We start from the raw sequence: 21,571 nt of genomic DNA, 5'->3' as shown, positions 1-21,571 counted from the left end.
GATGTGGGAAATGGTATATGTCTCCACTGAAGTCTGACATTTATACCTGTGGGATCTAGTACGCTGACCTTCTGAAAACATTCTGCAAATGTTGACATCTCTTCCAAAAGTAGGTAAAAACCCTTGTCCCAGAATTAATAATGAATGTGAAGTAACCTGAACTCAGCTTGTCTTAGGGAAGACTGGCTTTACCATTGTCAGCTTTAATATACTTCTGTCCAAATGACAGCTTGTTTCCTCATATGCCCTTTGATCATCATTGCAGATCTTCATTCTGCTCAATAAAGGGAGACCAAAGTCCAAAACCCCCAGTTAAAATTAGTGCAATTGGATACCAGAAGACCACTACTACAATAAAAAACTTAAAATCTTGATATTATTGTGTATATCTATATTGTGTATAGCTTTGACCCAGCCACTTGCAGAAAAAAAGGATTTTGATATAACTAATCTAAATGCAAAGCCCCTAGCAGAAGTCCATGTTCAAGAAAATCTCAGAAATCAGAATGTGAAGAGTACATGAACAAAGCCGTCTGTCTTTAGAAGTTATTTTTGCCATCTATGATGAATAAGGTCTGCCTCTACTGAAGCTGAACTAGCACTGTCTTCACTGTGGCCAAGATTTTATTTGATCAGTGCAGGAACCCTATTTGTGTTCTTAAGTTATGTATTCATAGCATTTTGGCAATTTGTTTTCAATGGTAAAATTCTCTGTATTGGAGAAGTAAAGGATAAAATAATGGGGCAAATGGTAGTGTGCTCTAAAGTATGGGAAGTGTATGGATAATGTTAAGGCTTATATAAGAAACACCTGAATTTCAGTTTTCATTCTAGGATGTCAATTGGTTTAAAGCATCTCTGGATAGGGAATCGGTGGCCAGGCAAGTCTGTGAGGTAAAAAAATATATAGGAAGTGAATATTCATTAGTACTTGGATGGTGTTCTCAGTTTACCAATATCTCTTAATAAAAAAATGAAAAATAATACAGAAATTTATGTTGATGGAAAAATAGAACAATTGTCAGTAGGAATATTAAAATATTGATTAGATTCAGATTGAATTAATCATTCACTTCTCTGAATGATATTTAATAGACTGTGAAAGACCAGATCAGGTTCAGCAGCAGTATATCAATGTAGCTTCATTGAACATATTACACTGAAGTTTTGGTTTTGCAGCTTACAAATCTGACTAGCATCTTCTGAAGGTGAGAGATATTCCTTCAAATATTGCCTATAGCAGGTGATTATTTGGACAAAACTAAAGCAACTGATGCCTGTTTAGAACTGGGAAATGCCCAGAGCATTTTCTCCTTTGTTGAGAACTAATGTTTAAGCCGTAATGCAGGAGAATGATTTTGAAAGACAAATACATCCCTTAGAAATACTGTACTACGTGAGTAACAGAGACAACAGGAAGCAGGCACCACATTGTTTTCAATGCAGCTAACAATGTACACACAACACACAGAGCTGGTAAAGTAATCTCACTGCCATAGGGGAGAAGGGGAAAAAGTGTTCTGTAAGAACATACATGAGTTCTTAGAAGTGACTGCCATGTATTTAAAATGAACAATTAATTAAGGATAGAAGCATATTGGTTGTCTGTTGCCGGACTTTGTGGTTTTGTCTCTTTGTAAGGACATCTTATTTAAAAAGATAGGGGCTGCATCTGAAGGACTTATAAAATGGTCATTTGCAGTGCCCAGATTATTTAACCATCCATTTTTCTGTACAACCAAGCAGGTTAGGATATGTTTGATGTCTTTTTTTTTTGATTGGACTCTTGCAGTTATACAATGGAGGTGATATCTGTAAATACTTCTTCTCCTGCTGACACTATTTACTTTGACTCATGCATATCCCTTATATCTTAATTTCCTGAAAACAAAAGCAAAAAAAAAATAGGTTACATTAGCACGAAGGCAGTTTTTTAGTGACCACTTAAATTGGAATAGGTGATAGCAGTAAAGTATACAGGTTAAATATGACCAATATGTGCAACCCGTAATTTATTAGGGTAATAAACTATGGGCTTGTTATTGTTTTTAAACATAGTCCTACTAAACCTCAGATTAAGCAATCACTTTTTCAAAATAAAAAAAAGATGCATTAAAATTAGGAGAAAGTCCTGCATGTGACCTACAAATAAATTCAGGGAAAAGAAAGGTAAATGGGGGTTTAAAGTGGAAGGTTTGAACATTAAGCGTAAGCAGAAGTATCTAGCTGTGCAATGAAAAGACTTGAGCAGTGTTTCATTCAGAACACTTTCTGCTGTGTAATCCATCTTTAGATAGAGAAGATAGAAATACCAACTCTAAACTGCTATCTTCACATCTCTCCAGATACAGTTCTACTACCAGGAGATATAATTTAAAATGAGATGTTTCTGACTTAGGAGAACTGCCCAGTAATGATATTACTATAATTACTGGAATAGGTTGGGACCAAACTGTCCTTAAAAAAAACTTCAACATATATGAAAGCATTGTGGTGATACAGAGAAAACAGTCAGCTGTGGCTTAGCAGTCTGAGCAGCAGAAGGGATTTTCAGGTTTTGGGTCATATCCCCCCCATTCCATCCATGCAGTTTGATCATGCTCCATCGTATGAGAGGACATGACTGTAGTGCCTCATAGCCCCTTGCCTGAGGCTTAGTTAAAGTCACAGTGGAAAGAGTGTTCTTAATAAAGCTTTGCCGTAAAGAAGATAAAATAAATACACTTTGTAAAGTCTATTGAGCAAATATATAAAGACTTTCATTTTACAGGGTTTTAGAAAATTTAATTTGCTTATCTCCTCCTGTTGCTGAAATCTGGAGCAAATCACCTACTGAGTTCCACGGCATGGGAGCTGGCTCCAAAACAGGAACACTGCAAGTTGAAATGCACACAAATACCACTCTGAGTCTCTGCAGCCGCCCTACGTGTGGTTGTTCTCTCCACTGATTGCATGCAAGAAGTGTTTGAAGGTGATCCATGTATAGATGCTATACTGCAGTCCATCATGTGTTCCCTCAGAAAGCTCAGCAGCAGATCTGTACCCATACAGCAGTGTAAAGAAGACAGAGCCGGACATAAAAGTGAAAAAGCATAAAAGAAAGGAGAGCAGTAATGAGCTAAATATGTCTCTTAACCTTGCTGTAGGCATGCACTCATTTTCTCTTGGCTTCCCCTCCAGAAAACCCACCTGGTGTCAAGTAACTGGCACAGGGAATGGTTTACAGATGGATCAGCCTCAGATGTTTCAACTTGTATTTGCTCACTAGCAGCCAGCCATGCAGCCTTACCTGCCTTTCTCTTCCTGCTTGAGGAGTGGAGAAGGCTCCCCACAAATGGTTAACTAATTAGTAATAAGAATAAGGAGAATAATAAGTGAAAGGAGTGTACCTGAGCTGATTACACGCAGTTAGCTTTAGTACTTCTTGGTCAGTGTCATCCCCCTGAGAAACAACTGGAAAAGATTTATAGGTTTGATCTGAGAAATTTTTCAGATGCTGCGTAATAAAAGGAGACTCTCCACATTATTTGAAGTAGTAAGGATTGCCCAGTTTAGGGCATGCCACCTGCAGCATACAGGATATTCATGTTGTGATTTGCAGTTACTAAAGTGTAGTGGTTTGGTCCAAAATACTCATTACTGTTTATCTGCTGTGAGATAAGAATTAGGAGAAATGCAAAACAGGCACCAAACTTGAAAGAATATAAAGAAGTTTATTAACAGACCTAAAAGAAGAGAAAAAAAAAATTATACCACCTTCAGAACTCTCCTCCTCCCCCCACCTTCCTCCCTTCTCCCACTGACAATGTGAAAAGACAACCCTTAAGATGTTCAGTCTGTTTACCACTTCCATAATAACCTTGTTCAGTCCATTTAGAAAGAGAAGTCTCTTCTTGCTCATGCTATGAAAACATTATCACAACGAGACAGCCGCCCACTTCCACAGATTGTTCAGTCCATTTAGGAAGAGGAGTCTCTCTGCCTGCGTGTGAGTCCTTTCCCCCGACTTGCAGCTTTTCCCGCAACTGCCTTCGAGGGTCCACTCTTGAAGTTCTTTGGGGTACAATTTTAAGGTCGAGCCGTTCAGAAACAAAAACAGAGGCCCTTCTCCTTCCCTGGGAGCAAAGGGTCTTCATCATCTTCATCTTTAGGACTATCTCTGGGAGCATCTCTACGGACTGAGGTTTTCTCCTTTCCCGTTCGGAGCAAAAGTCCTCATCTGGTTCATCTCTCCCTGTCCAACCTTCTCATGAAATTACAGCTGCGTCAGCATCTGCCTATCTCAGCGCAGGTGCTTTTGCTTGCGAGTTGAACACTCCACCCCCCATATCTTCATGAAATTACAACAGGATACTCTGATATATCATAGCTTCACAACAGAATTTCACCTTTAAGCATCTCCTCTCTCTCTTCCTTCAGGTTTTCAGCTCTTCACAGCAATAAAAGGGTTAATCTCACCTCGGCCTTGCAGCTTTGCAGCTGGAATGTTGAATTTTTCTTATCGCAGTGGAGAGGGGGGGGAGAGCCGAGCCGCTCCGGCTGCCCACAGCAAGGCAGTGGGGGGGGGGGGGGGTTCCACGGCTGGAACAGGTCCATGGCTCCAGGATGGCCGTGGCCCGGCCCGGCCTGGCCCAGGCAGGGCCTGGCCGGGCCCGCTGGCCCCCACACGGGGCCCGCAGCCACCTGTGCCAGCGCCGGAAACGAGAGAGAGCTTGGAGGGGGAGTTTGCCTATTCTTAAATGTGGATCACAGAGGTGATCACAACTTTAAGTGGCTTAGAGAATTGTCCATATTCAAACTGGCCAGCTGATAGGTTCTATCAGTTCCCAGAGGAAACTGTAAGCACCCCTTAGCAAGGACGTCCCTTCCGGGATGATGCTTGCTAACCTATGACATAAAGTAATGAAGAGGGATTTTTTATTTGTTTCTTTTTAGTAAGCCATTAAACTCCCATTACACCTCAAAAATGAAGGTTTGCTGTGAGAATAGCCAGACAGTCTTCCTCTGAGGAATTTGTTTCTCCACTGATGTGAGGCATATGCATCAAAGTATCAACTGGAACTGTAGAAATTTGTCTTTCAACTCTGCTTTTTGACTTCATAGGATTTTCTAAATCCAGCTGCAGCTTCTTGATCACAGTTTACTTGACAACCCGGCATTTTTCTGTATGCATTAGCAGGCTGAATGAAACTGGATGGTCCATGGTTTGTGACAATAACAGACATCCTGAAGCCATCCATATACTCGGTAACTGAGTACATAACACTAGCTAAAACTCAGTTTGAAAGACATGATTGATGGTTGAGGGGAGGTATCTGGGAAGAAGAGAGTACGTAAGAGTAATGGTAAAAGGTGTTTTTCCCCTCTCAGGATATTTGACTTCGATGATACAAAACAGTATTTACTTGAAATCAAGCAGGCCAGTTGGATAAATGATAGTTACTCGCTTGACCCTGCAACTTCTTACTCTCATGTCTGATTTGTACCTCTTTTAACAAAGTGGGGAATTTTTTCAGTTTCGGTTTTTGGCTGTGTTTGGAGTATTTTGGAATGCATTGGCTTCATCTGAAATAGCAAAACACAAACTGCACATGATTGCAACGCTCAGGCATCTGGCACCTCTGCAGAGCTTTACAACAGCAGTTACTGGGCTAGAACTGGTGTTGCCTGGGTAGCTCTGTTATTAGATCATCTTTGCTGGAGCTGGGATACCTGTACAATGCACCACAAAGGCTGTAGTCCTTCCAGTCATGGACAGACAAGCTTGTAGTATCCTTGTGCCAGGGGATAGGGGACTGACATCAGTTCTTTGTCACTTCTCCTTTGTTGGCTTTCAGTGCCTTCATGCTTTAATTGATAGAGATGTTTTTGTGAAAATTCTCTAATTTGCTTATAACAAAATATTATAGCTTAATAGTTTGCTTATATTTTACTGTTCCTTTATTATTCTGTGTTGTGGAAAATTAACTGTAAGATGGCATTTCTGCATTCATGTTTGAAGAGCATGAAGGAAGACTAATTTCTCTTGTTTACCAGCTGTAACGGTCTAATAGCTGTGTCATGTTTTTCATTATCTTGCCTTATTTTTAGTTTATTGTTATTTTATAGCACTCTATATAGGTATATGGTATTTTCTACTGCAAAATAAAAAGTGGCCTTTTGCTTAGGGACTTTTCTTCTTTTTCCCTTGTACATCAGTGTTTTGATGGCGCACGGCTACATGGGTTTGCTGTGGGCACTCTGATTTCATCCATGCAGATCTCGTACTTGGTGTTTGGCATCAGTGAAAGGAGTCAGTACTTGTTCCCCTCTTCTCTTTCCAGATGCTTTCTAAGTCCATTGAGCAGCTCAAGCAGCCTGACAGTCACCTGGAGGAATCTGAAGAAGAGCTTCATGGAGATCACTCGATGCAGGAAGAGCAAGCTCCTGCCAGCGGTGCCAGCGTTAGGGCTGAGAGCAGCAGTGCTGGTGTGGATGACAGAATAGGACTGCAGCTGGGGGCTGTGAAAGTCAAAGAGGAGCCACTGGACAGTGATGAGGATGTTCAAACCCAGCAAATGGAATCTGGGGAGCAAGCTGCTTTTATGCAACAGGTAATAGGCAAAGATTTAGCTCCAGGATTTGTAATTAAGGTTATTATCTGAACATGACATGCATTTTCTAGGCTTTGATAAGCAACTGTGTTTCGTTTCACTGAGCTAGGAAATCCTGATTGACCATTCGAAGAATTTAACAAATGGAGAAGTGTTGTATGTACACTTGAAAACATAGTGAAGCTCATCCTTATGGCCACTAATTGAGAAAATATCTGTTGCAGTCAATTATTCTACATAAATCTTTGCATAATAGCTGATAGACGTTGTGTTAGCCCAGAAATACCTTACATCACTTAGTTCTAGTGAAAGAGAACTCGTATCACCTAGCCTGTTGAGATCAGCAATTGATGGAATTAGTTTCCAGACCTGATTGATGAAACACTTTTCTGATTTTGAATCCTCTGACTTCTGCTTTCAGCTGTCTGTATATATTGTATCATACTGTAGTCTTGAACACTGTTAATGTTAGGGTATTTTTTTCCCCAGTAGACAGGTACTGACTGCTATCTTAGTGGTCCCAGGCTGGTGTATAAAGTTTAATTTAGAGAAAAGTACAAGGTGGATATAAAGAGGCAAGGCAAGGCACTGTTTTAAAATTGCATTGTTTTCTTTTTTGCACTGCTTGGTTAATTTTTCATTCTGTCTTATTTGATGACAATGTCCGCAGAGACATCCTTAAATGCAGCAGATGCAAGTACTGGTGAGAAGCAAAATGCAGCGTTAGGTTCCAGTCAGTTACTAGGACATTGCACGAAAAGCACAGAACTGTTATTGTTATCATCTGATATCCAATCACTTGCTTGTTTTTTTTTAAATGAAGACTAACTGTACAATATCACATAACCTTTACCATGGAGTCTCATGGACAAATCCTAAAATAACAACTGTGCGTGGAACGCCACCTTGACAAAAGGCAGGTTCAGCTCGCCTGGGTGCTTTAGCCAGAGCTGAAAGGCGCAGCCGTGTGTGCAGCCCGCGAGCTGCATCCCGGTCCATCCCTTACAGTCGGCAGAACAAGGCTGGGTGCAGTGCAAGGCCCTGTTTATTTAAGTCGATATTTTGTCAGGTCCCTGCTGTTCTCCTGCAGAAAAGTGATTTTGGGAGGGGGGGCAGGAAATGCCTTATGGAAACAGGAAGCCCAAGTGATTCATGTGCTGAGGAATGCGGGGCAGGGGGGACGGGGCAGCGCTCCCTCTGTTTTTAAAGGCACTCTATGAATTGATTTATTGTCAAAGAAAATAACAAAGCGAGTAGGGAAATTGTTAAGGAAGCTTTCCAGTGAAACATTTCCTTCATATTCCCTTTTGATATGTTTACCTTGTTTTATAGGTTTACTTTTGTTAAGCTAGTTAAAGATTCATTGTATTAAGATCCCCTTTAATATGGATAATCCCAAACTGACCTGGACTCCTTGTCAGGTTTTTTTTCTATTAAAAATATTTATATTTCTAAAGCTGAGGTATTTTAAGGTGCAGTATCCGGTTTCAAAAGAGATAGTTGTTTTGCCAAATGTAGAAATTGTTCTAAAATATGTTACTAGCATGTGTTGTTTACATTATGTTCTAATACTATTCAATCTCTTCTAAAATTTTGCAGCTTCTAAAGATACATTATCCGTTTTCCTAGAAGGTCTAAAAAAGAATGAATAAATAGCTGCTGTTAACATGAAAGGCCTCAATAGATAGAAAAAGATTTAATTGAGAAAAACACAGGTGATTTTAATGTGTGCTTCATATTTGAACAGAATTTTTTCTCCATCCTGGATGAAAAAATTACATATACATTCAAAAAGTGAAGGCTATAAAAATGAAATTATATGTGTTTCCCATTCTGTATATTTTTGATTTTCTTTCAAATCTGACTTTAGCCTCATCAAAGAGGGATAGTGCATCTTTTAAAATACATTTGTGGAAAAATCTGCAGTTGAGAAGAATTTTGTACAATATCATTTCAAAGACATGTATTCAGAGAAGACAAAAGATATTTTTATAATGTCATTCAGGTGAGAAACCCCAATACATTAGTATACTTTCATTTCAGAATCTTTCAAATTTGGATAAAATTAAAATAAGAGAAACTACCTGGAACCAGTGAAAAGGAAAACTGGGTTTAAACAACCACATTTCTAATTGATTATTGTCTCTTACATTTTAAATCTACTGTATTTATTATAATTTACACCCTTAGAGGTGATCTCTTGTTTTGTGTTGTAAATATATTCTGTTTGTATGTTCCCTTTTTTTGCCTTCTGATATAAGTCTCTTCCTTTCTCAAATAAAGTTTTTTTTTTTAAAAGATCCCCTTCCAGATATTTGACTTTGTGTAAAGTTGGTAACTTAGTGGTTTTTTTGCTTTGTATAATAACCAGATATGTCTGATACACATCGTTGAAACAATTTAAACTTTTGGGAGCAAGGTTTTTATTACACTATTCTTACAATAATTACACAAAGTCTTTCTTTTTGGTCTCTTTGTTTTATCCTACGTCAGCCATTATAAGTTTTAGTGAATGTGGAATAGTATTGATGCATGCTCATTTTCCCATCATGGCATCTGTCTTGAACATGTGATCATACCACATAGGAAAGGTAAAAGCAAATCCTGGTTCCTCAGCTTCTAATTATCCAAAATTCAGATGAGCAGTAATAATTTCCTGATATTTCTAAAACCTGCCTAGACCCCTGATCTGAAAATGTGCTTGTACTGACCACTTTGATATTCATCAAGGCCTTTACAAAACTAGAGTCCACCTGTAAATATGCTGGGGGAGAGGGAGTCCATGAACTTGGCATGAGACAGCGAAGTCCCAATGTAGAGAACTTCCATGAAGATGTTAAATACTGTGTGACATTTCCTGAACTTTGCTTAGGATCTGCAGAGAGAAACACCTTGTACTGCATAACAATTCCTGTTGCTACAATACATGAATTATTACTACCAAAAGAGTTCGAAAAACTACTGCGTTCTAGTTCTTGTAACTGTTCATTTCATTTCCAAAGGCTCTAAGCAGCTTTGATTCTAGTATAACTTTAACTAAAATAAAATCTTATGTTTCAACAACATAAGTAGGTAAGAATAAATAGTTCTGTAAATCAAATTCAATTATTTTCACTGGTATAGCAGCAACGTAATGTTTCATCAATAATACAACCCCCCAAAATAGATAAAAGGTCAAGCTTTAGCAGAGGAAAGCTTAAAACAAGCTTTAACAGTATAACATTGTACTTCTTGCCTCATTGTTTATAGTATATTTAGAATCCTGTGTCTTTAAGTAAATCATGTTTTCATAACAGGAATTTTATTGAGTTTCCTTTTGTTTAAATACCTGTGGTAGAATTAGAAGAGCAGCCACAATGTTTTCAATTTACAACATTCCCGTGTTGGAGACTGCACCTAGATTTTTCTAAATTATTTACCTTGCATCATGAAGGGTCATCATTTCATGAAGGAAATAATCATAATTTAATACAATTCACAAGCCTTATTTTTTTTCCCAGGCTGATGTGCATCTATTTTTTTTTTTGAACTGGAGATGTTTATTCCGTCCTGTTTTCCAAAAGGTAAAGCCAATATCACTGATAGCTGCCAATTTAAAAGTAATTGCTAATAAATGAAGGAAAATCCTTCATAATATTTACATACTCAGACAGACATTACTGGAATGTAGATACTGTAACATTAGCCTTTTTTTCATCTTCTGGCATTAACAAAATAGGATTAAAAGCTGAATGCCTCAGCAGAGCAGGAGCACTTCAGACACTACCACCACTCATTTGTGCACTATCTTTATTCCATCTTCATTATCATCAAGATCACTAAGACTTTCTCCATGTTACTTAAGCCAACCATACCCTGTTTTTATCTTCACTGGAATTCTGAGGTAAAAATCTATAAACATTTGTCCCAAACAGCAATCTAAAAGTGTTTACTTATTTCTCCCCCTTATGAACACTTCACAATTTGCAGCCAAAATCAGCTAAGCTGAGTTAATTTCCTTATTGTATTCTGTCCTGCTAGCAGCATGTCCTACTTATCCACTTAAGAAATGTTTGTTTGATTTTGATTTATTTGTTTAGTTTCTGATTTCCTTATGCAGTTCCCATCATCTGGGTGGTAATGGAGCTTCTGTACCTCATTTCTCTGTGGAAGAATATAGTTTAGAACACCATCTGCTGAATTATTGGTTAGGCAAACAGAAGAAGAGCATCCTGGATGAAATTATCTTCACTGGGGTAGAGCAATAATCCAAGTCATTTTTGTGGAATTTTACTGCTCTATTTGATCGACTTTGTGCTTTGCATTTGTTTTTTTTTCCTCTTCTTTTTCTCTTCTGATTCAGCCTAACTTGGATTAAGATTTAAAGGTTAAAAATAGGATTAGCTCAAACTGCCTAGCCAGCAGAAAAGCTGGGTTCCTCAGCCATGCTCTCACTCACACACACACCCTGGCTTTGGAAGGTGCATCCTTTAGGAATGTACCAGTTTCTGGCCCCCATTTTCTGAGCTCGAGTGTCACACTCCTGCTTGTTTTGACTGTGGCCCATAACTCATCTAGCCTGTACAGAACAACTTCCCTGGCTACCTGTGGGCACACACATCTGCTGCAGTCACCCAAGGATTATTTAACCAGCAGCTGAGAGTTAAAGGAGTCCCCTTAGTAACTTGAAATCATTCAGCAGTGTGATTTGCTGTGATACATGGGGGCCTTAGACTAGAGTTGTTTTGACAGACGAGATACTTACTTGTAAGTGATCCAGTGCCTTAATTAACCGAATGTTTTGAATGTGGCTGTGGAGTCTTTGTTGCATTTGTTTTACTTTATTTTCCATAGCTGTCTGGAAGTAACTGTGTTGACTCTTAGAGGTACATAGCCCTGAAATACGAGGGAGATGGTTTGGAGGATATGATGTTAAAAGCATCCCTCTGTACACTTGATCCTTCCAGGATGGTTACAGCATTTTTGGCCTTTAGAAGTGCTGTGAAAGGCAGGATAAATGGAAATGTAAGTTTTGAACAATGTCAGACTTACAAATAAACATGCCCTCCCCTCTCCTCCCTCCTAAATTAGATTGACACTGCAGTCTTAGCTCAATTCATCTCATTTTTTGTAGGCTGCCTTAGCTGTTTCCTTTTACTTTGCAGCCAGTAAGAGATGCTAACCTTGCACCTTCCTGCCCTTCCTCAAGTCTGAGACTGCACAGTCCCAATAGAGCCCCTATACAACACAAGCTGGCTCTATGATTTCTGGGACCAGACATAGTGTGGATGGAGCAAGGAGGTGGAGTGCTGTGTATCTGGATTTGTTTTGTGAAAATTTTTCATCTATCTACATGCAGGGAAGCCTCTGAAGATTTAGCCTGCTTGTTCTCAGCATTATTCTTAAGGGCCTCTTCATTTCTATCAAGTTTCTAACTGTGGTCTTTAAAAACTATGTTGCAGGAAGAATAATTCTCTTTTTTTACACTAATTCTACGTGAAAGTGCATAATAATGTGAATAATTACAAGTAATTATTCTTTCCCAAGTAACTATACTTTCCCATCTCCAGCTGGATGGGAAAATTATCCTTTTTTTTTTCGGAAAGCCTCAAATCTCTTAACCTTAATAATTGCCAATATTTATTAGTTATTAGTTATTAGCTATTATTTTTGTCTCCTTTTGTAAACTTCCAGTTACAGAAGGCAATAACACTTATTGTATCATAAAACTAATTTACTGAATTGTCTGCCTGTGTAGCATTACAATATAACAAAATTATTTCACTTTATTGGTACCCGCACGGAATAATGTTGACACTGCTCTATTTTTAGGTCCAAGAGATTTTATGCTTCTTTTCCTCTTTCAAATTCTTAGGCTATAGCACCTCAATACTTTTGTTATTGCTCCCATTTGTGAGAGAAAGCAGAGAGTCAGGAAACCACTGGGGCAACAGTAGGCAAAATTCCTTAATCAGGGCTACATAACTAGTGTGAATCAAAAGCCTCCGAGTCCAGATCCCAGTAATTATCAGTGCACATTTTGACAGTTCGATGATACTACTTTCATGCCTTTGGGCAATTTATCATTTCCTGTATCCTACAGCACAGAGTTTCATTAATATTGTCATTGAAGAGGATTATGTGTTCTTGGAAAGCTACTTCATTAAATGCTTCATTTTGGAAAGAATTCTGTTTTGACCTCTGAAGGTCTTTCTCCCTGTTAGACAAGTTTTCATTTTTCTCCTTCCTTTAAAATATGAGAGTGAGTTAATGCACTCCTCAGTATATTGCTGGCTAAGTCTTCATAAAGCTCCGTTGTTTAATGTCCCGGAAGTGCAGCTCAGCCCTAATGCCTTGGAGACATAGGTGCTCTAATGCAGAAAGCAGTGCATAATCTGTCTCCTCTCATGTCCTGGCCCGTGACCCTTGGATCCCCAGGGGACTAAGAAGGTGTTTCTGTTCAAACTGCCTGTATTTCCTCAGCAAAGGGGCTTGTGAAAATTACAGCTATGAGACTGCAGCAATGCAGCAACGTCAAGGGCTTAAGAAGGCTTAGCTCAAGTTCTCTCTAAAACAGCTAGTACAGCATGGAGGATTCAGTCTCGCACTCCTTCCTTAGTCTTTTCCTTTTGTTCCCATCAATAAGATCAGTGTGATAGTTTTTAGGTGGCAGCCTGCAGATTTTTAAAGCAGATCTCTGTTATTGAACAGACCCAGAAAGAGCACAGGGTAGAAGCACTACTGGGAAACACTCTCCTGCTGTGTGCAGAGGGACAACTACTGAGACCAGCTGCTTCTAAGGCTTGTTCTCCTAGATCTTGCTCTACTGAAAATAAAAGCTGAAGAGCTACTACACATCAGAGACCACAACTACATCACTCAGCTACCTGACTCCACACAGGGACAGGTGGTGATCTGGTTTCCCTCATTTCTCAGCCATTTTGACACCTTGTCTTAGGGTATCAAAGGCACCCAAGCCCAACAGCATATCTCTTGACATCTTCCTTGCTTTCTAGAACTTCTTGGCTTTCACCACTTACCTAAATTTGTAGAGGTCTTTTCTCATAGTTTCCCATGAGTTTCTGCATAGATTTCAGTTTTCTGGAGCTACTGACTCTATACAGAGAGCTTCAAATCTTCTCTTGTACTATTTCTGACAGAAATGAAAATGGGAATGCTGAATACAGGTGCCATCACCCCAGGTTTAGTCCAGGGACACCTCACATCCATAGCTCTGATTTGGCCCTTTCTGCAGGTAGTTTGGTCTCACTAAGGATGCTAATTACTCAGTTAAAATATGCACAGAATTACCCGTTGTGCTGTGTGACTGATTTTCTCATAACAATCTCCATCCCTTCTCAGGCAGGCTCTGAGAACACAAACACAGGCACCTCAGGACCAGCAAGAGAAAAGGAACAGGAGCAAGATCTGTTCCCGCAGCAAGAGGCTGAGAATGAGCATGGGGACTGTTACTTACCCGTGCTGATGGATAATGCATTAACCAAGCAGGCTCATTTTCCCAAGCTCATTGACTGCTTTCAAGTTAGATGCCATTATATGTCACTGTTATAGTAGCTTGGACCCTCCCGTAAAAGAAGTAATCCTTTTTTTCACCTCTCTGGCCCTTTCCCTCCATCTTCTAATGAAAGAAAATGACTCAAAGCCCATTAAGTCATTTTAATTTTCAAGTTCTTCTTTTAATGGCTTTCAAAATGCTTTCAGGCTGCGAAATCAGTTGGCATGGAATGCACTGGGTCAGAGAAGAGGCAGTGGGTTTAGCCTGGTGGGATGCCATACCCACAGGAGCACAGCATTCGTGAAGCTGCTGTTGTTAAGGTGAGATGCAGGTGGACACGACTGAAACTGTGTTCCACAACACAGTTCCCTTCATAATTTTGGTCATGAGTACCCAATCGTAGAGACCTTGAGTGAGTGGATCATTTAAGTCTGAAAGGGTTCTGTGAACTTGGCTGGTCAGTGATAGAAGTCAGTGTTTGTTTCTCTATCTTACTGACATGGCCAACTGCACATTTAGGTCATCACAAAAGGCTGAATACGAACTTATGGACAGGTACTTAGAGTGGGTGAGGTACATTAGATAAGAAAAAGTTTTGAAGCCTTTTACCAGGATCAGGATCTTCACCAAGATCTTTACTAAGCTGTCTTATCAGGATCAGCTCTACTGTGTCTACTGCATGATTGCTTCAGCTTCAGAAACACAAGAAAGGGCACTTCATGAATAAGAAGTTGCCATGCATCAAACATTTTCTGGCATTTCCTATTTTTTTCTTTCTTCTGCTTTAATACTTATGCTAAGTATTGAAAAGACTTCTGGTGAGGGGTTTATAAATGGAGGAGGATTTGGCAATTTGGAAAGCAGGGACACAATTCCACTGAGGTCAGTTGCATTAAACCTGCAGAATCCTGTAAATGAAACAGAAATTGATGTCAAGAAGGACCCATATATATATATGTATATGTGTATATATATATATATATATATGTATATGTATTTTGTTCTGTGTTATAAAGCTCACCCATGGAACTAAGAGCTTGGGCCAAACAAAACAAGGAGATTTTAAGCCAGGCAGCTGACTGCACCGCAGAGATAGTCTGTGCAAAAGGAGAAGCTGGAAAGTAGTCTCACAACTTGGCTCCTATTAGAAACCAGACTCACTCCTCAGGCACTGCCTTCTCCACAGATCTCTGTCACAGTGCTGTGGCATCAGCAGTGAACAACTGGCAGTCATTACTGGTGCTGTGCTCAATCCCTGTGTTCCATAGCTCCTGAGAAGTGCTGGGCTGGAGGAGGTCCTCAAGGCTTACAGCAGTTCTTTGGTACGAGGAATAAGAGCTAGAAGAGAAAAAAAAAGCCTGTCAGAGCCCTTTGGTCTGAGTTCACCAAGGACATCACCAAGGGCAAAACTGAATTTCTTTAATGTTGTCAGAAGCCACAGGACTGGATTTCCTGTGTTGCCATAGGTCAAAGTACAGGATAGCATTATAAGAGCAAGGAAATGCTACAAAGTTCTCTCTGTAGGCCATATCTCCTCTATGCCACTGAAGCAGCTGTGGTGGTTCACAGGGATGGAGGCTCCTCACAGCATAAACCTTGTGTACCTGAAACGGGTAATGCTGGGAAAGCACCAAAAGGTGAAAAGCAGAGCTGCAAAATCAGAACAATTATACCCAAAGCTACCACAGTGTTTTTCCCTTTGAGTAATAAACTCATACCCAGAAGCTCCCCTAGCCCCTTCTCCCTCCCATGCCTATCCCTGTAGGTGTCCCCTGGTGTACCAGCCAGGGTAAGTTCTTCAGATTTGTCCCATTTCTGACAATCAGAAGATGTAAGAGATCCTCATGGGAAGGGTCATGAGCCTTTAGTTACCACTGGTTCACACATGTGCTCAGCCAAGCCCTGGTGGGGTTGGCTTCTGGCAGGGAAAGCACAGTGGCTGGAGGCCAAAGGCCAGTTGTGGAGCAAGGGGGGCAGATGGAGGGGTGTCCTCCTCTCTCGGGCACTGCTGTGGGATGCCTCAGGGATGCTGAGGGGAGATAGAGGAGGTGAAGCAGCACTAGTGAACGTCTTACAGACACCTGTTAGCTGGGTTTGAGAGCCCTCCTTGTCTCAAAGAGCAACTCTGTCCTCTCCTGAGAATGATGACATTACTTCAGCCAGAGGCTCCAGATTTCTACCTGCTACAAAGTACTTTTTCCATTGTCCTTGTTTTCAAATGACAGCATGGTACAAGGGATTAACTTCTTTGCCTTTTAACTGACTGGTTTAATCCACTGTATAGAAAATTCAGGCTAAATAATTTAAGTTGAAGTGCACCAATCCTTTCAGGGAATAGAAGAGTTCAGAGAGAAAGAAAGGTTAAAAAAAAAGAGCGCTCTCAGCTACTACCAAAATGAGTTGTTAGTCTTTGCTGCCCTGTCATTGTTGTCTCCTTTAATTAGATTCACTGTTAAACACAAGTTTTCCTGATCAAACAATGGAGATTAGTTACTAAAGAAAGCATTCAAAAGAATAGAAGAAAAAAGTCTCGATTCATAATTCTCTTTATTGGCTACATCTTGAATCTCACTTCAATAACTTGAGAAACACCATAACTGCTAAAGATTGAGCCAAGAGTATCAATGTTTCATCATTTTACACTACTTTTCAAATATAAATTGACATTTATTTTTCCAGCTGGAAGCTTTTATTTTGATTTAATTGGATAGAATCAATTAATAAACTTAATACCGTAGCTTGGTGGTGGATCTGAAATCAGAAACACTGAAGTTACCATTGTTTCATCTCTGAGCTTTCTGAGTCAAGGAGATAGACAAAGTGAAGATGGAATATCTAAATAGCTTATGAAAATATCCAATATATATTTCATCAGAAATGGGTGAGTTTCATTTTTAATTTACTTTCAATGGACATCTTTTCATGTGCTGCAATGGTTTTCTCTGAATTCTTAATGATCTTCATGTTAAGAGCATTTTGCAGTCTTCAGAGTTTTGTTTCTCATTTATAGAAAGTGTTCTTGTATGTCATCTCCTAAAAATCCCAAGGATTGAGCATTTAAATAAGTGTCCTCATTGATTAACAGCTTCTTCCAAACTGATTTTCAGCCTTTTCCCTATTGAAAAAAATCATTACACAAAAGAAATACCAGAGATTTGATTTGGCATCATCAATCACTGAAAGATGAGTCAGAAATAGATTAGCAGGTGTTCTGGTTGATCTTAATATTGTAGTGACAAGTAAATTAAAGGATGACAGATGATCCCACAGACTAGCAATTCTTATGACTGTCATATGATGGCATGGATAAACATGCTGGCTTTTCTAATAACTGGCCATGAAAACAAAGAAATTTGAATTCATACAGCTGTGGAAAATAGAACTGAAACAAAAATTCCTTTTTAATACATGCTTGGAGTGTCTAACTGTTGTAAAAGACTGACAGGAATATGTTAGGATCTCAATATGGAAGATAAAATGTTTCTCTTCACTTTACTGAGCGGACTTTTTTTCCCCCTGATTTGGAGCATCAGCACTACCCTCCACTGTAAATCCAATAACGTATTCAGAACGTTCACATGTTCAGGGCACTTTGAGCTGCACCTTTAATAATAAATAAATAAGGAATGAACTTGTTTGGCACTTTAGACCAATAACCAAAGCTGGGGAGCCTGTTGAATATGCTACTATACCCCCTTTATTTTTGTGGGCATCATGGATTTTTAGAATGGTTATACATTTCCCTGAACCAATGTAATATAAAAGATTTACTGTTACAGTTTGTGTGTGGCCAGGCAATGGCATATGGAAAACATGTTTCCTGCTATTTAATTTAATTACTCTAATCACGTGCCAGCCCCGGGCATGTCATTCTGGACCTCTGAGGCTCTTTGTCTGTCAAAGAGATGGACAATATCTTGGCTTTGTTTAGTTGCTCTGCAGGCTGCAGATAAAACCACTGAAATACTGACTGTTTGTTTAACCAAAACTTTGCATTTTAACCATTTGGCTTTGATTTTTTGTTTTACAAGAAAAGATGACATTTTGGCCTTGGTGAGCTGAAAAGGAAATATTAGGGATATGAAGAAGAACTGTCACTTTCAGGGCTTAATAGATGAAAAAGAATACTCTAGCCTTCTGGTCAGAAATCAGCTTTGTTAGCAGAAACTTAAGACACACATCACTGTTATTTTAGAATTGCCTATTAGCAAGGGCAGCTGGAAAAGTCCTGTTTATAACTGCTCCTTTCTAATATGGTTAGCCCTTCATTCAACAGTTCCAGTAGAATTTTGTTTCTTTCATCTCAATAGATGAAACTGTTATGGGTGAAACTATTTAAGATTCCATAGCAAATACTTACACCAGTAATGTTTCAGCCAGGTATAAGTTAGCTTTTATGTTAACACTCTACAGTTATTTTTATATAAGAAATATCTGCAAATTACACCTTTAGGTCTTTTGACAAATATTTAAGAGCAGATACAGTACTCCATTCATATTATAAAACCCAAATCTACAGAGAAATTAATCACACACTTAGCCTTAAGTATATGCTTAAGACCACCACTTCCTTCACTTGTAAGCAAGTACTCAAGACTCGGGCATCCAGAAGTGATGCTAAAGAGTATTTAAGACTATATGAGGATAGTATTTCTAAAAATCATGTTGTCAGAAGAGGAAAGAATAAGAACCATCTTTTAAACAAATTCCATCTTATAAGGTATTACTAGACACAGAAAGACTGGCCTACTCTTATATGTTTAGAAACCGAATGAACTTCAGTTAGTATGTTTCAACATGAAATTAATCTGCCTTTTTATACGGTAGTGTGCCAGCCTCCTGCCACAGTATTTTTTGAACTATAGGGAAGAGAATGGTCTATGAATATGCTCTGAGGAAGTCTGCATCATCAGAGGGAAACATGGATGGGATGGCGTGGGATGCATAAGGAAAATGTACATCTTAACAGTTTACTTATTTCTGAAGTTTCAGTGTATGGTTCTCCAACTGGCTTTACTTTTCTCCGTTTTCTAGCTAAATCAGTGAGATATAATAGGTAACACTTATTTCCTCTAAGGTGCACAGTACAGCAATGCAAGAATCAAAAATGTTGTTTACTATGTGCTGAATTACATCTCCTGTCCCCTTTAGCTTTGAGCTAACCACTAGATGACACTACTTCCCACTTACTTAACAGGTGTGGGCATATACTCCAGTCTCAAGTAACAGTTAATATATTTATATGCTTCTCAACCAAAGAACTTCAGAAAGAACATTGTACAGGAATTGCCTTCACTATTATACATTTTGATGAATTTTGTGTAGATACCCATAGATATTTAGGTGTGTGCATGAAGATGTGCACAAGCAGTGCATGTGTCTTTGCATTTCTAGAAAAAACGTATTATAACTCACTGTGTGAGTCTTTAGGGTGTTGTAACTTAGCAAGTGTTGATGACAGCTCTACTTAAAAGAAACCAGAGGAAGTCCAAGAAAAACTTAATAGGTTGGTGTTTGTGGAGAACATTCCCCTTACCCCTATCTCCTCCCCTCCCAAAAAAAAGATACTGTATTGGCTTCAGTAGTGTGATTCTGGAAAGATTGGGCAGGGAGAAAAATATCACACTGAGGAGTCAGGCAAGAGTAAGCTGCACTATTCAAGTCCAAAAATGACAAACTGTGAGGAGGAGAGAGACAGAGAAGCACTGTCATGCATATCCATAAGGCACTGGCTGCTGTGGTTTTTGAATTAGGAAGAATGAACTTTCCAGAAGGATGTGTGGAAAGAATCCCACGTTTTTAAAAGCCTGATTTCCAGAAATCCAGAGGCTCCAGACTACTTGAAAAACAGCTCCTCCAAAGTTACATTTATGCTTCTAAATTGCATGCATGAGAGCATGAGGGTATGGAAGTGGACTAATAGCACCTTCAGATACATTTTTGTTTGTGCCTGTGTCAACAAGCATCTTGCTTTGTTAAGATTCATTTCAATGACTTGTAACACATTTTCTCTATATGTGCTATAACTCTAATACATGTGTTGTGTGATATACTTAAAGATTTTTTTAAATGGCTATACTAAAACTTGTCTTCAAAATCAATTTGTCATTTGTTAGTGCGACAATGCACTACCCATAGTCAAATCAAAAGTAAGAATTACTTTTTGGTTTAAAAATCCAAATTTGAAATATTACAAACCTTCATTTTTCATCTATTTTAATCTTGATCTCCCACAGATCCCAATGTGGGTTTTTTATCTAATCTTTATCACATTAGTCATGTACTTCTGTACTACTGTCAAAGGTGCCCTGGAAGCAGGGAAGGTGAGACTCCTTGCCTTGGAAGGATGCTCTTCTTAATTTCCATTTCAAATTCTATCACAGCTCATTTTTTTAGCATCACTTCTTCTGTTTTAATGCAAAGAACTGCTAGTAAAGTTTAACAAAGTTTTAGTGTCATATTAAGTCTATTTAGTGTCTATCTAGCACTAGATCAGTGAGGAAGGTATTTTTGCTAATAAGCTATTTTTGTTATATCAAATATATTTCATAAGAGACAGAAGTGAAATTGTTGATTTGTGGGATTTCAAGAAATTCCATGCCCTTAACAGTATCAGTTTTGCTGTCTCTGTGCAACAGTTCAGTTAATGTAATATTTCCTGTAGTTCTATTGAATGTTTGAGAATTGCACTTACAAATAAAACCACTCCCACTCACAAGTAATTTCTTCCAGTTTACACAGCGCAACTCCATGCTCCCTACAAAAAGAGTAGCAATATACCATAAACACAGCACCATATTTGTGAAATTATGTTTTTAAGTGATTTGTCAACAAAAAAGAGATATGTTTATCTGTTTGCAGCCAACAACCTAATTAGATCCATGTAAGAACTGAGATTTTCTCTGTAGTTTAAGGGTGCTCAAGCCCACAGAAACAGCAATGGCTGGAAACAAGGCTACCTAAACTGCAACCATAAGCAAAGTAATCAAAATCAAAGACTCGGTTTTATCCTGTACATGTGCTGTTTGGACAGGTTAATTTATTGGGGATTATGGATCTATGGAGAAAATACAACTAATTTTAAACATGAAATAAGAGAAAGGCTGAGAAGTAAGATGCTAGCCAAAGGTTTTGCTTATTTATTAAAATGCTGTCTTGCATTTAATCTAAACAAGTGTAATTACTTTTTCAGAATTTGATTTCCTCTGCAAATCTGGTGCTTTTACATTTCATTTAGACAGGACATTTATGTGAATTGCTTCTTTTTCACCAGTTTCCTACAGTTTCTCAAATTTGTCAGTGAACATGTTTGAGCAAAGCCTGCTTAGGAAGGGAAAAAGTTCTCCACTGTATTTTTGGCTAAGCATGAGCTCCAAGAAGTTTAGCTAGAGCATACAAAAGCAGGCAAGACAAGAAAGCAGCTTATCTTAAGACTAGAATCTGGGGCTTGCTGCAGTAAAAACACCCTGTTGATGCATATGCT

The 21,571-nt window shown here is 38.8% G+C and overlaps 1 protein-coding gene across 16 annotated transcripts in view; it reads left to right on the top strand.

The window, feature by feature from the left end:
* Positions 1-21,571, top strand: part of HDAC9 (histone deacetylase 9) — a 463,926-nt gene that overhangs the window by 266,698 nt on the left and 175,657 nt on the right. For 13 of the 16 annotated variants that reach the window (XM_042044237.1, XM_042044228.1, XM_042044236.1 and 10 more), the window contains one exon: positions 6,324-6,593. In XM_042044237.1, the coding sequence (XP_041900171.1) occupies positions 6,324-6,593 (270 nt within the window). Of the gene's footprint in view, positions 1-6,323; positions 8,891-21,571 lie in introns of those variants that run through there. The other 3 variants (XM_042044240.1, XM_042044239.1, XM_042044238.1) reach the window with 1 other exon arrangement.

This window comes from Corvus kubaryi, unplaced genomic scaffold (assembly GCF_017639235.1).
Source record: "Corvus kubaryi isolate FWS band 111438036 unplaced genomic scaffold, C.kubaryi_AGA036_p1.0 37398, whole genome shotgun sequence".
Taxonomy (NCBI): domain Eukaryota; kingdom Metazoa; phylum Chordata; class Aves; order Passeriformes; family Corvidae; genus Corvus; species Corvus kubaryi.
This window is presented reverse-complemented; position numbering and strand designations above follow the sequence as displayed.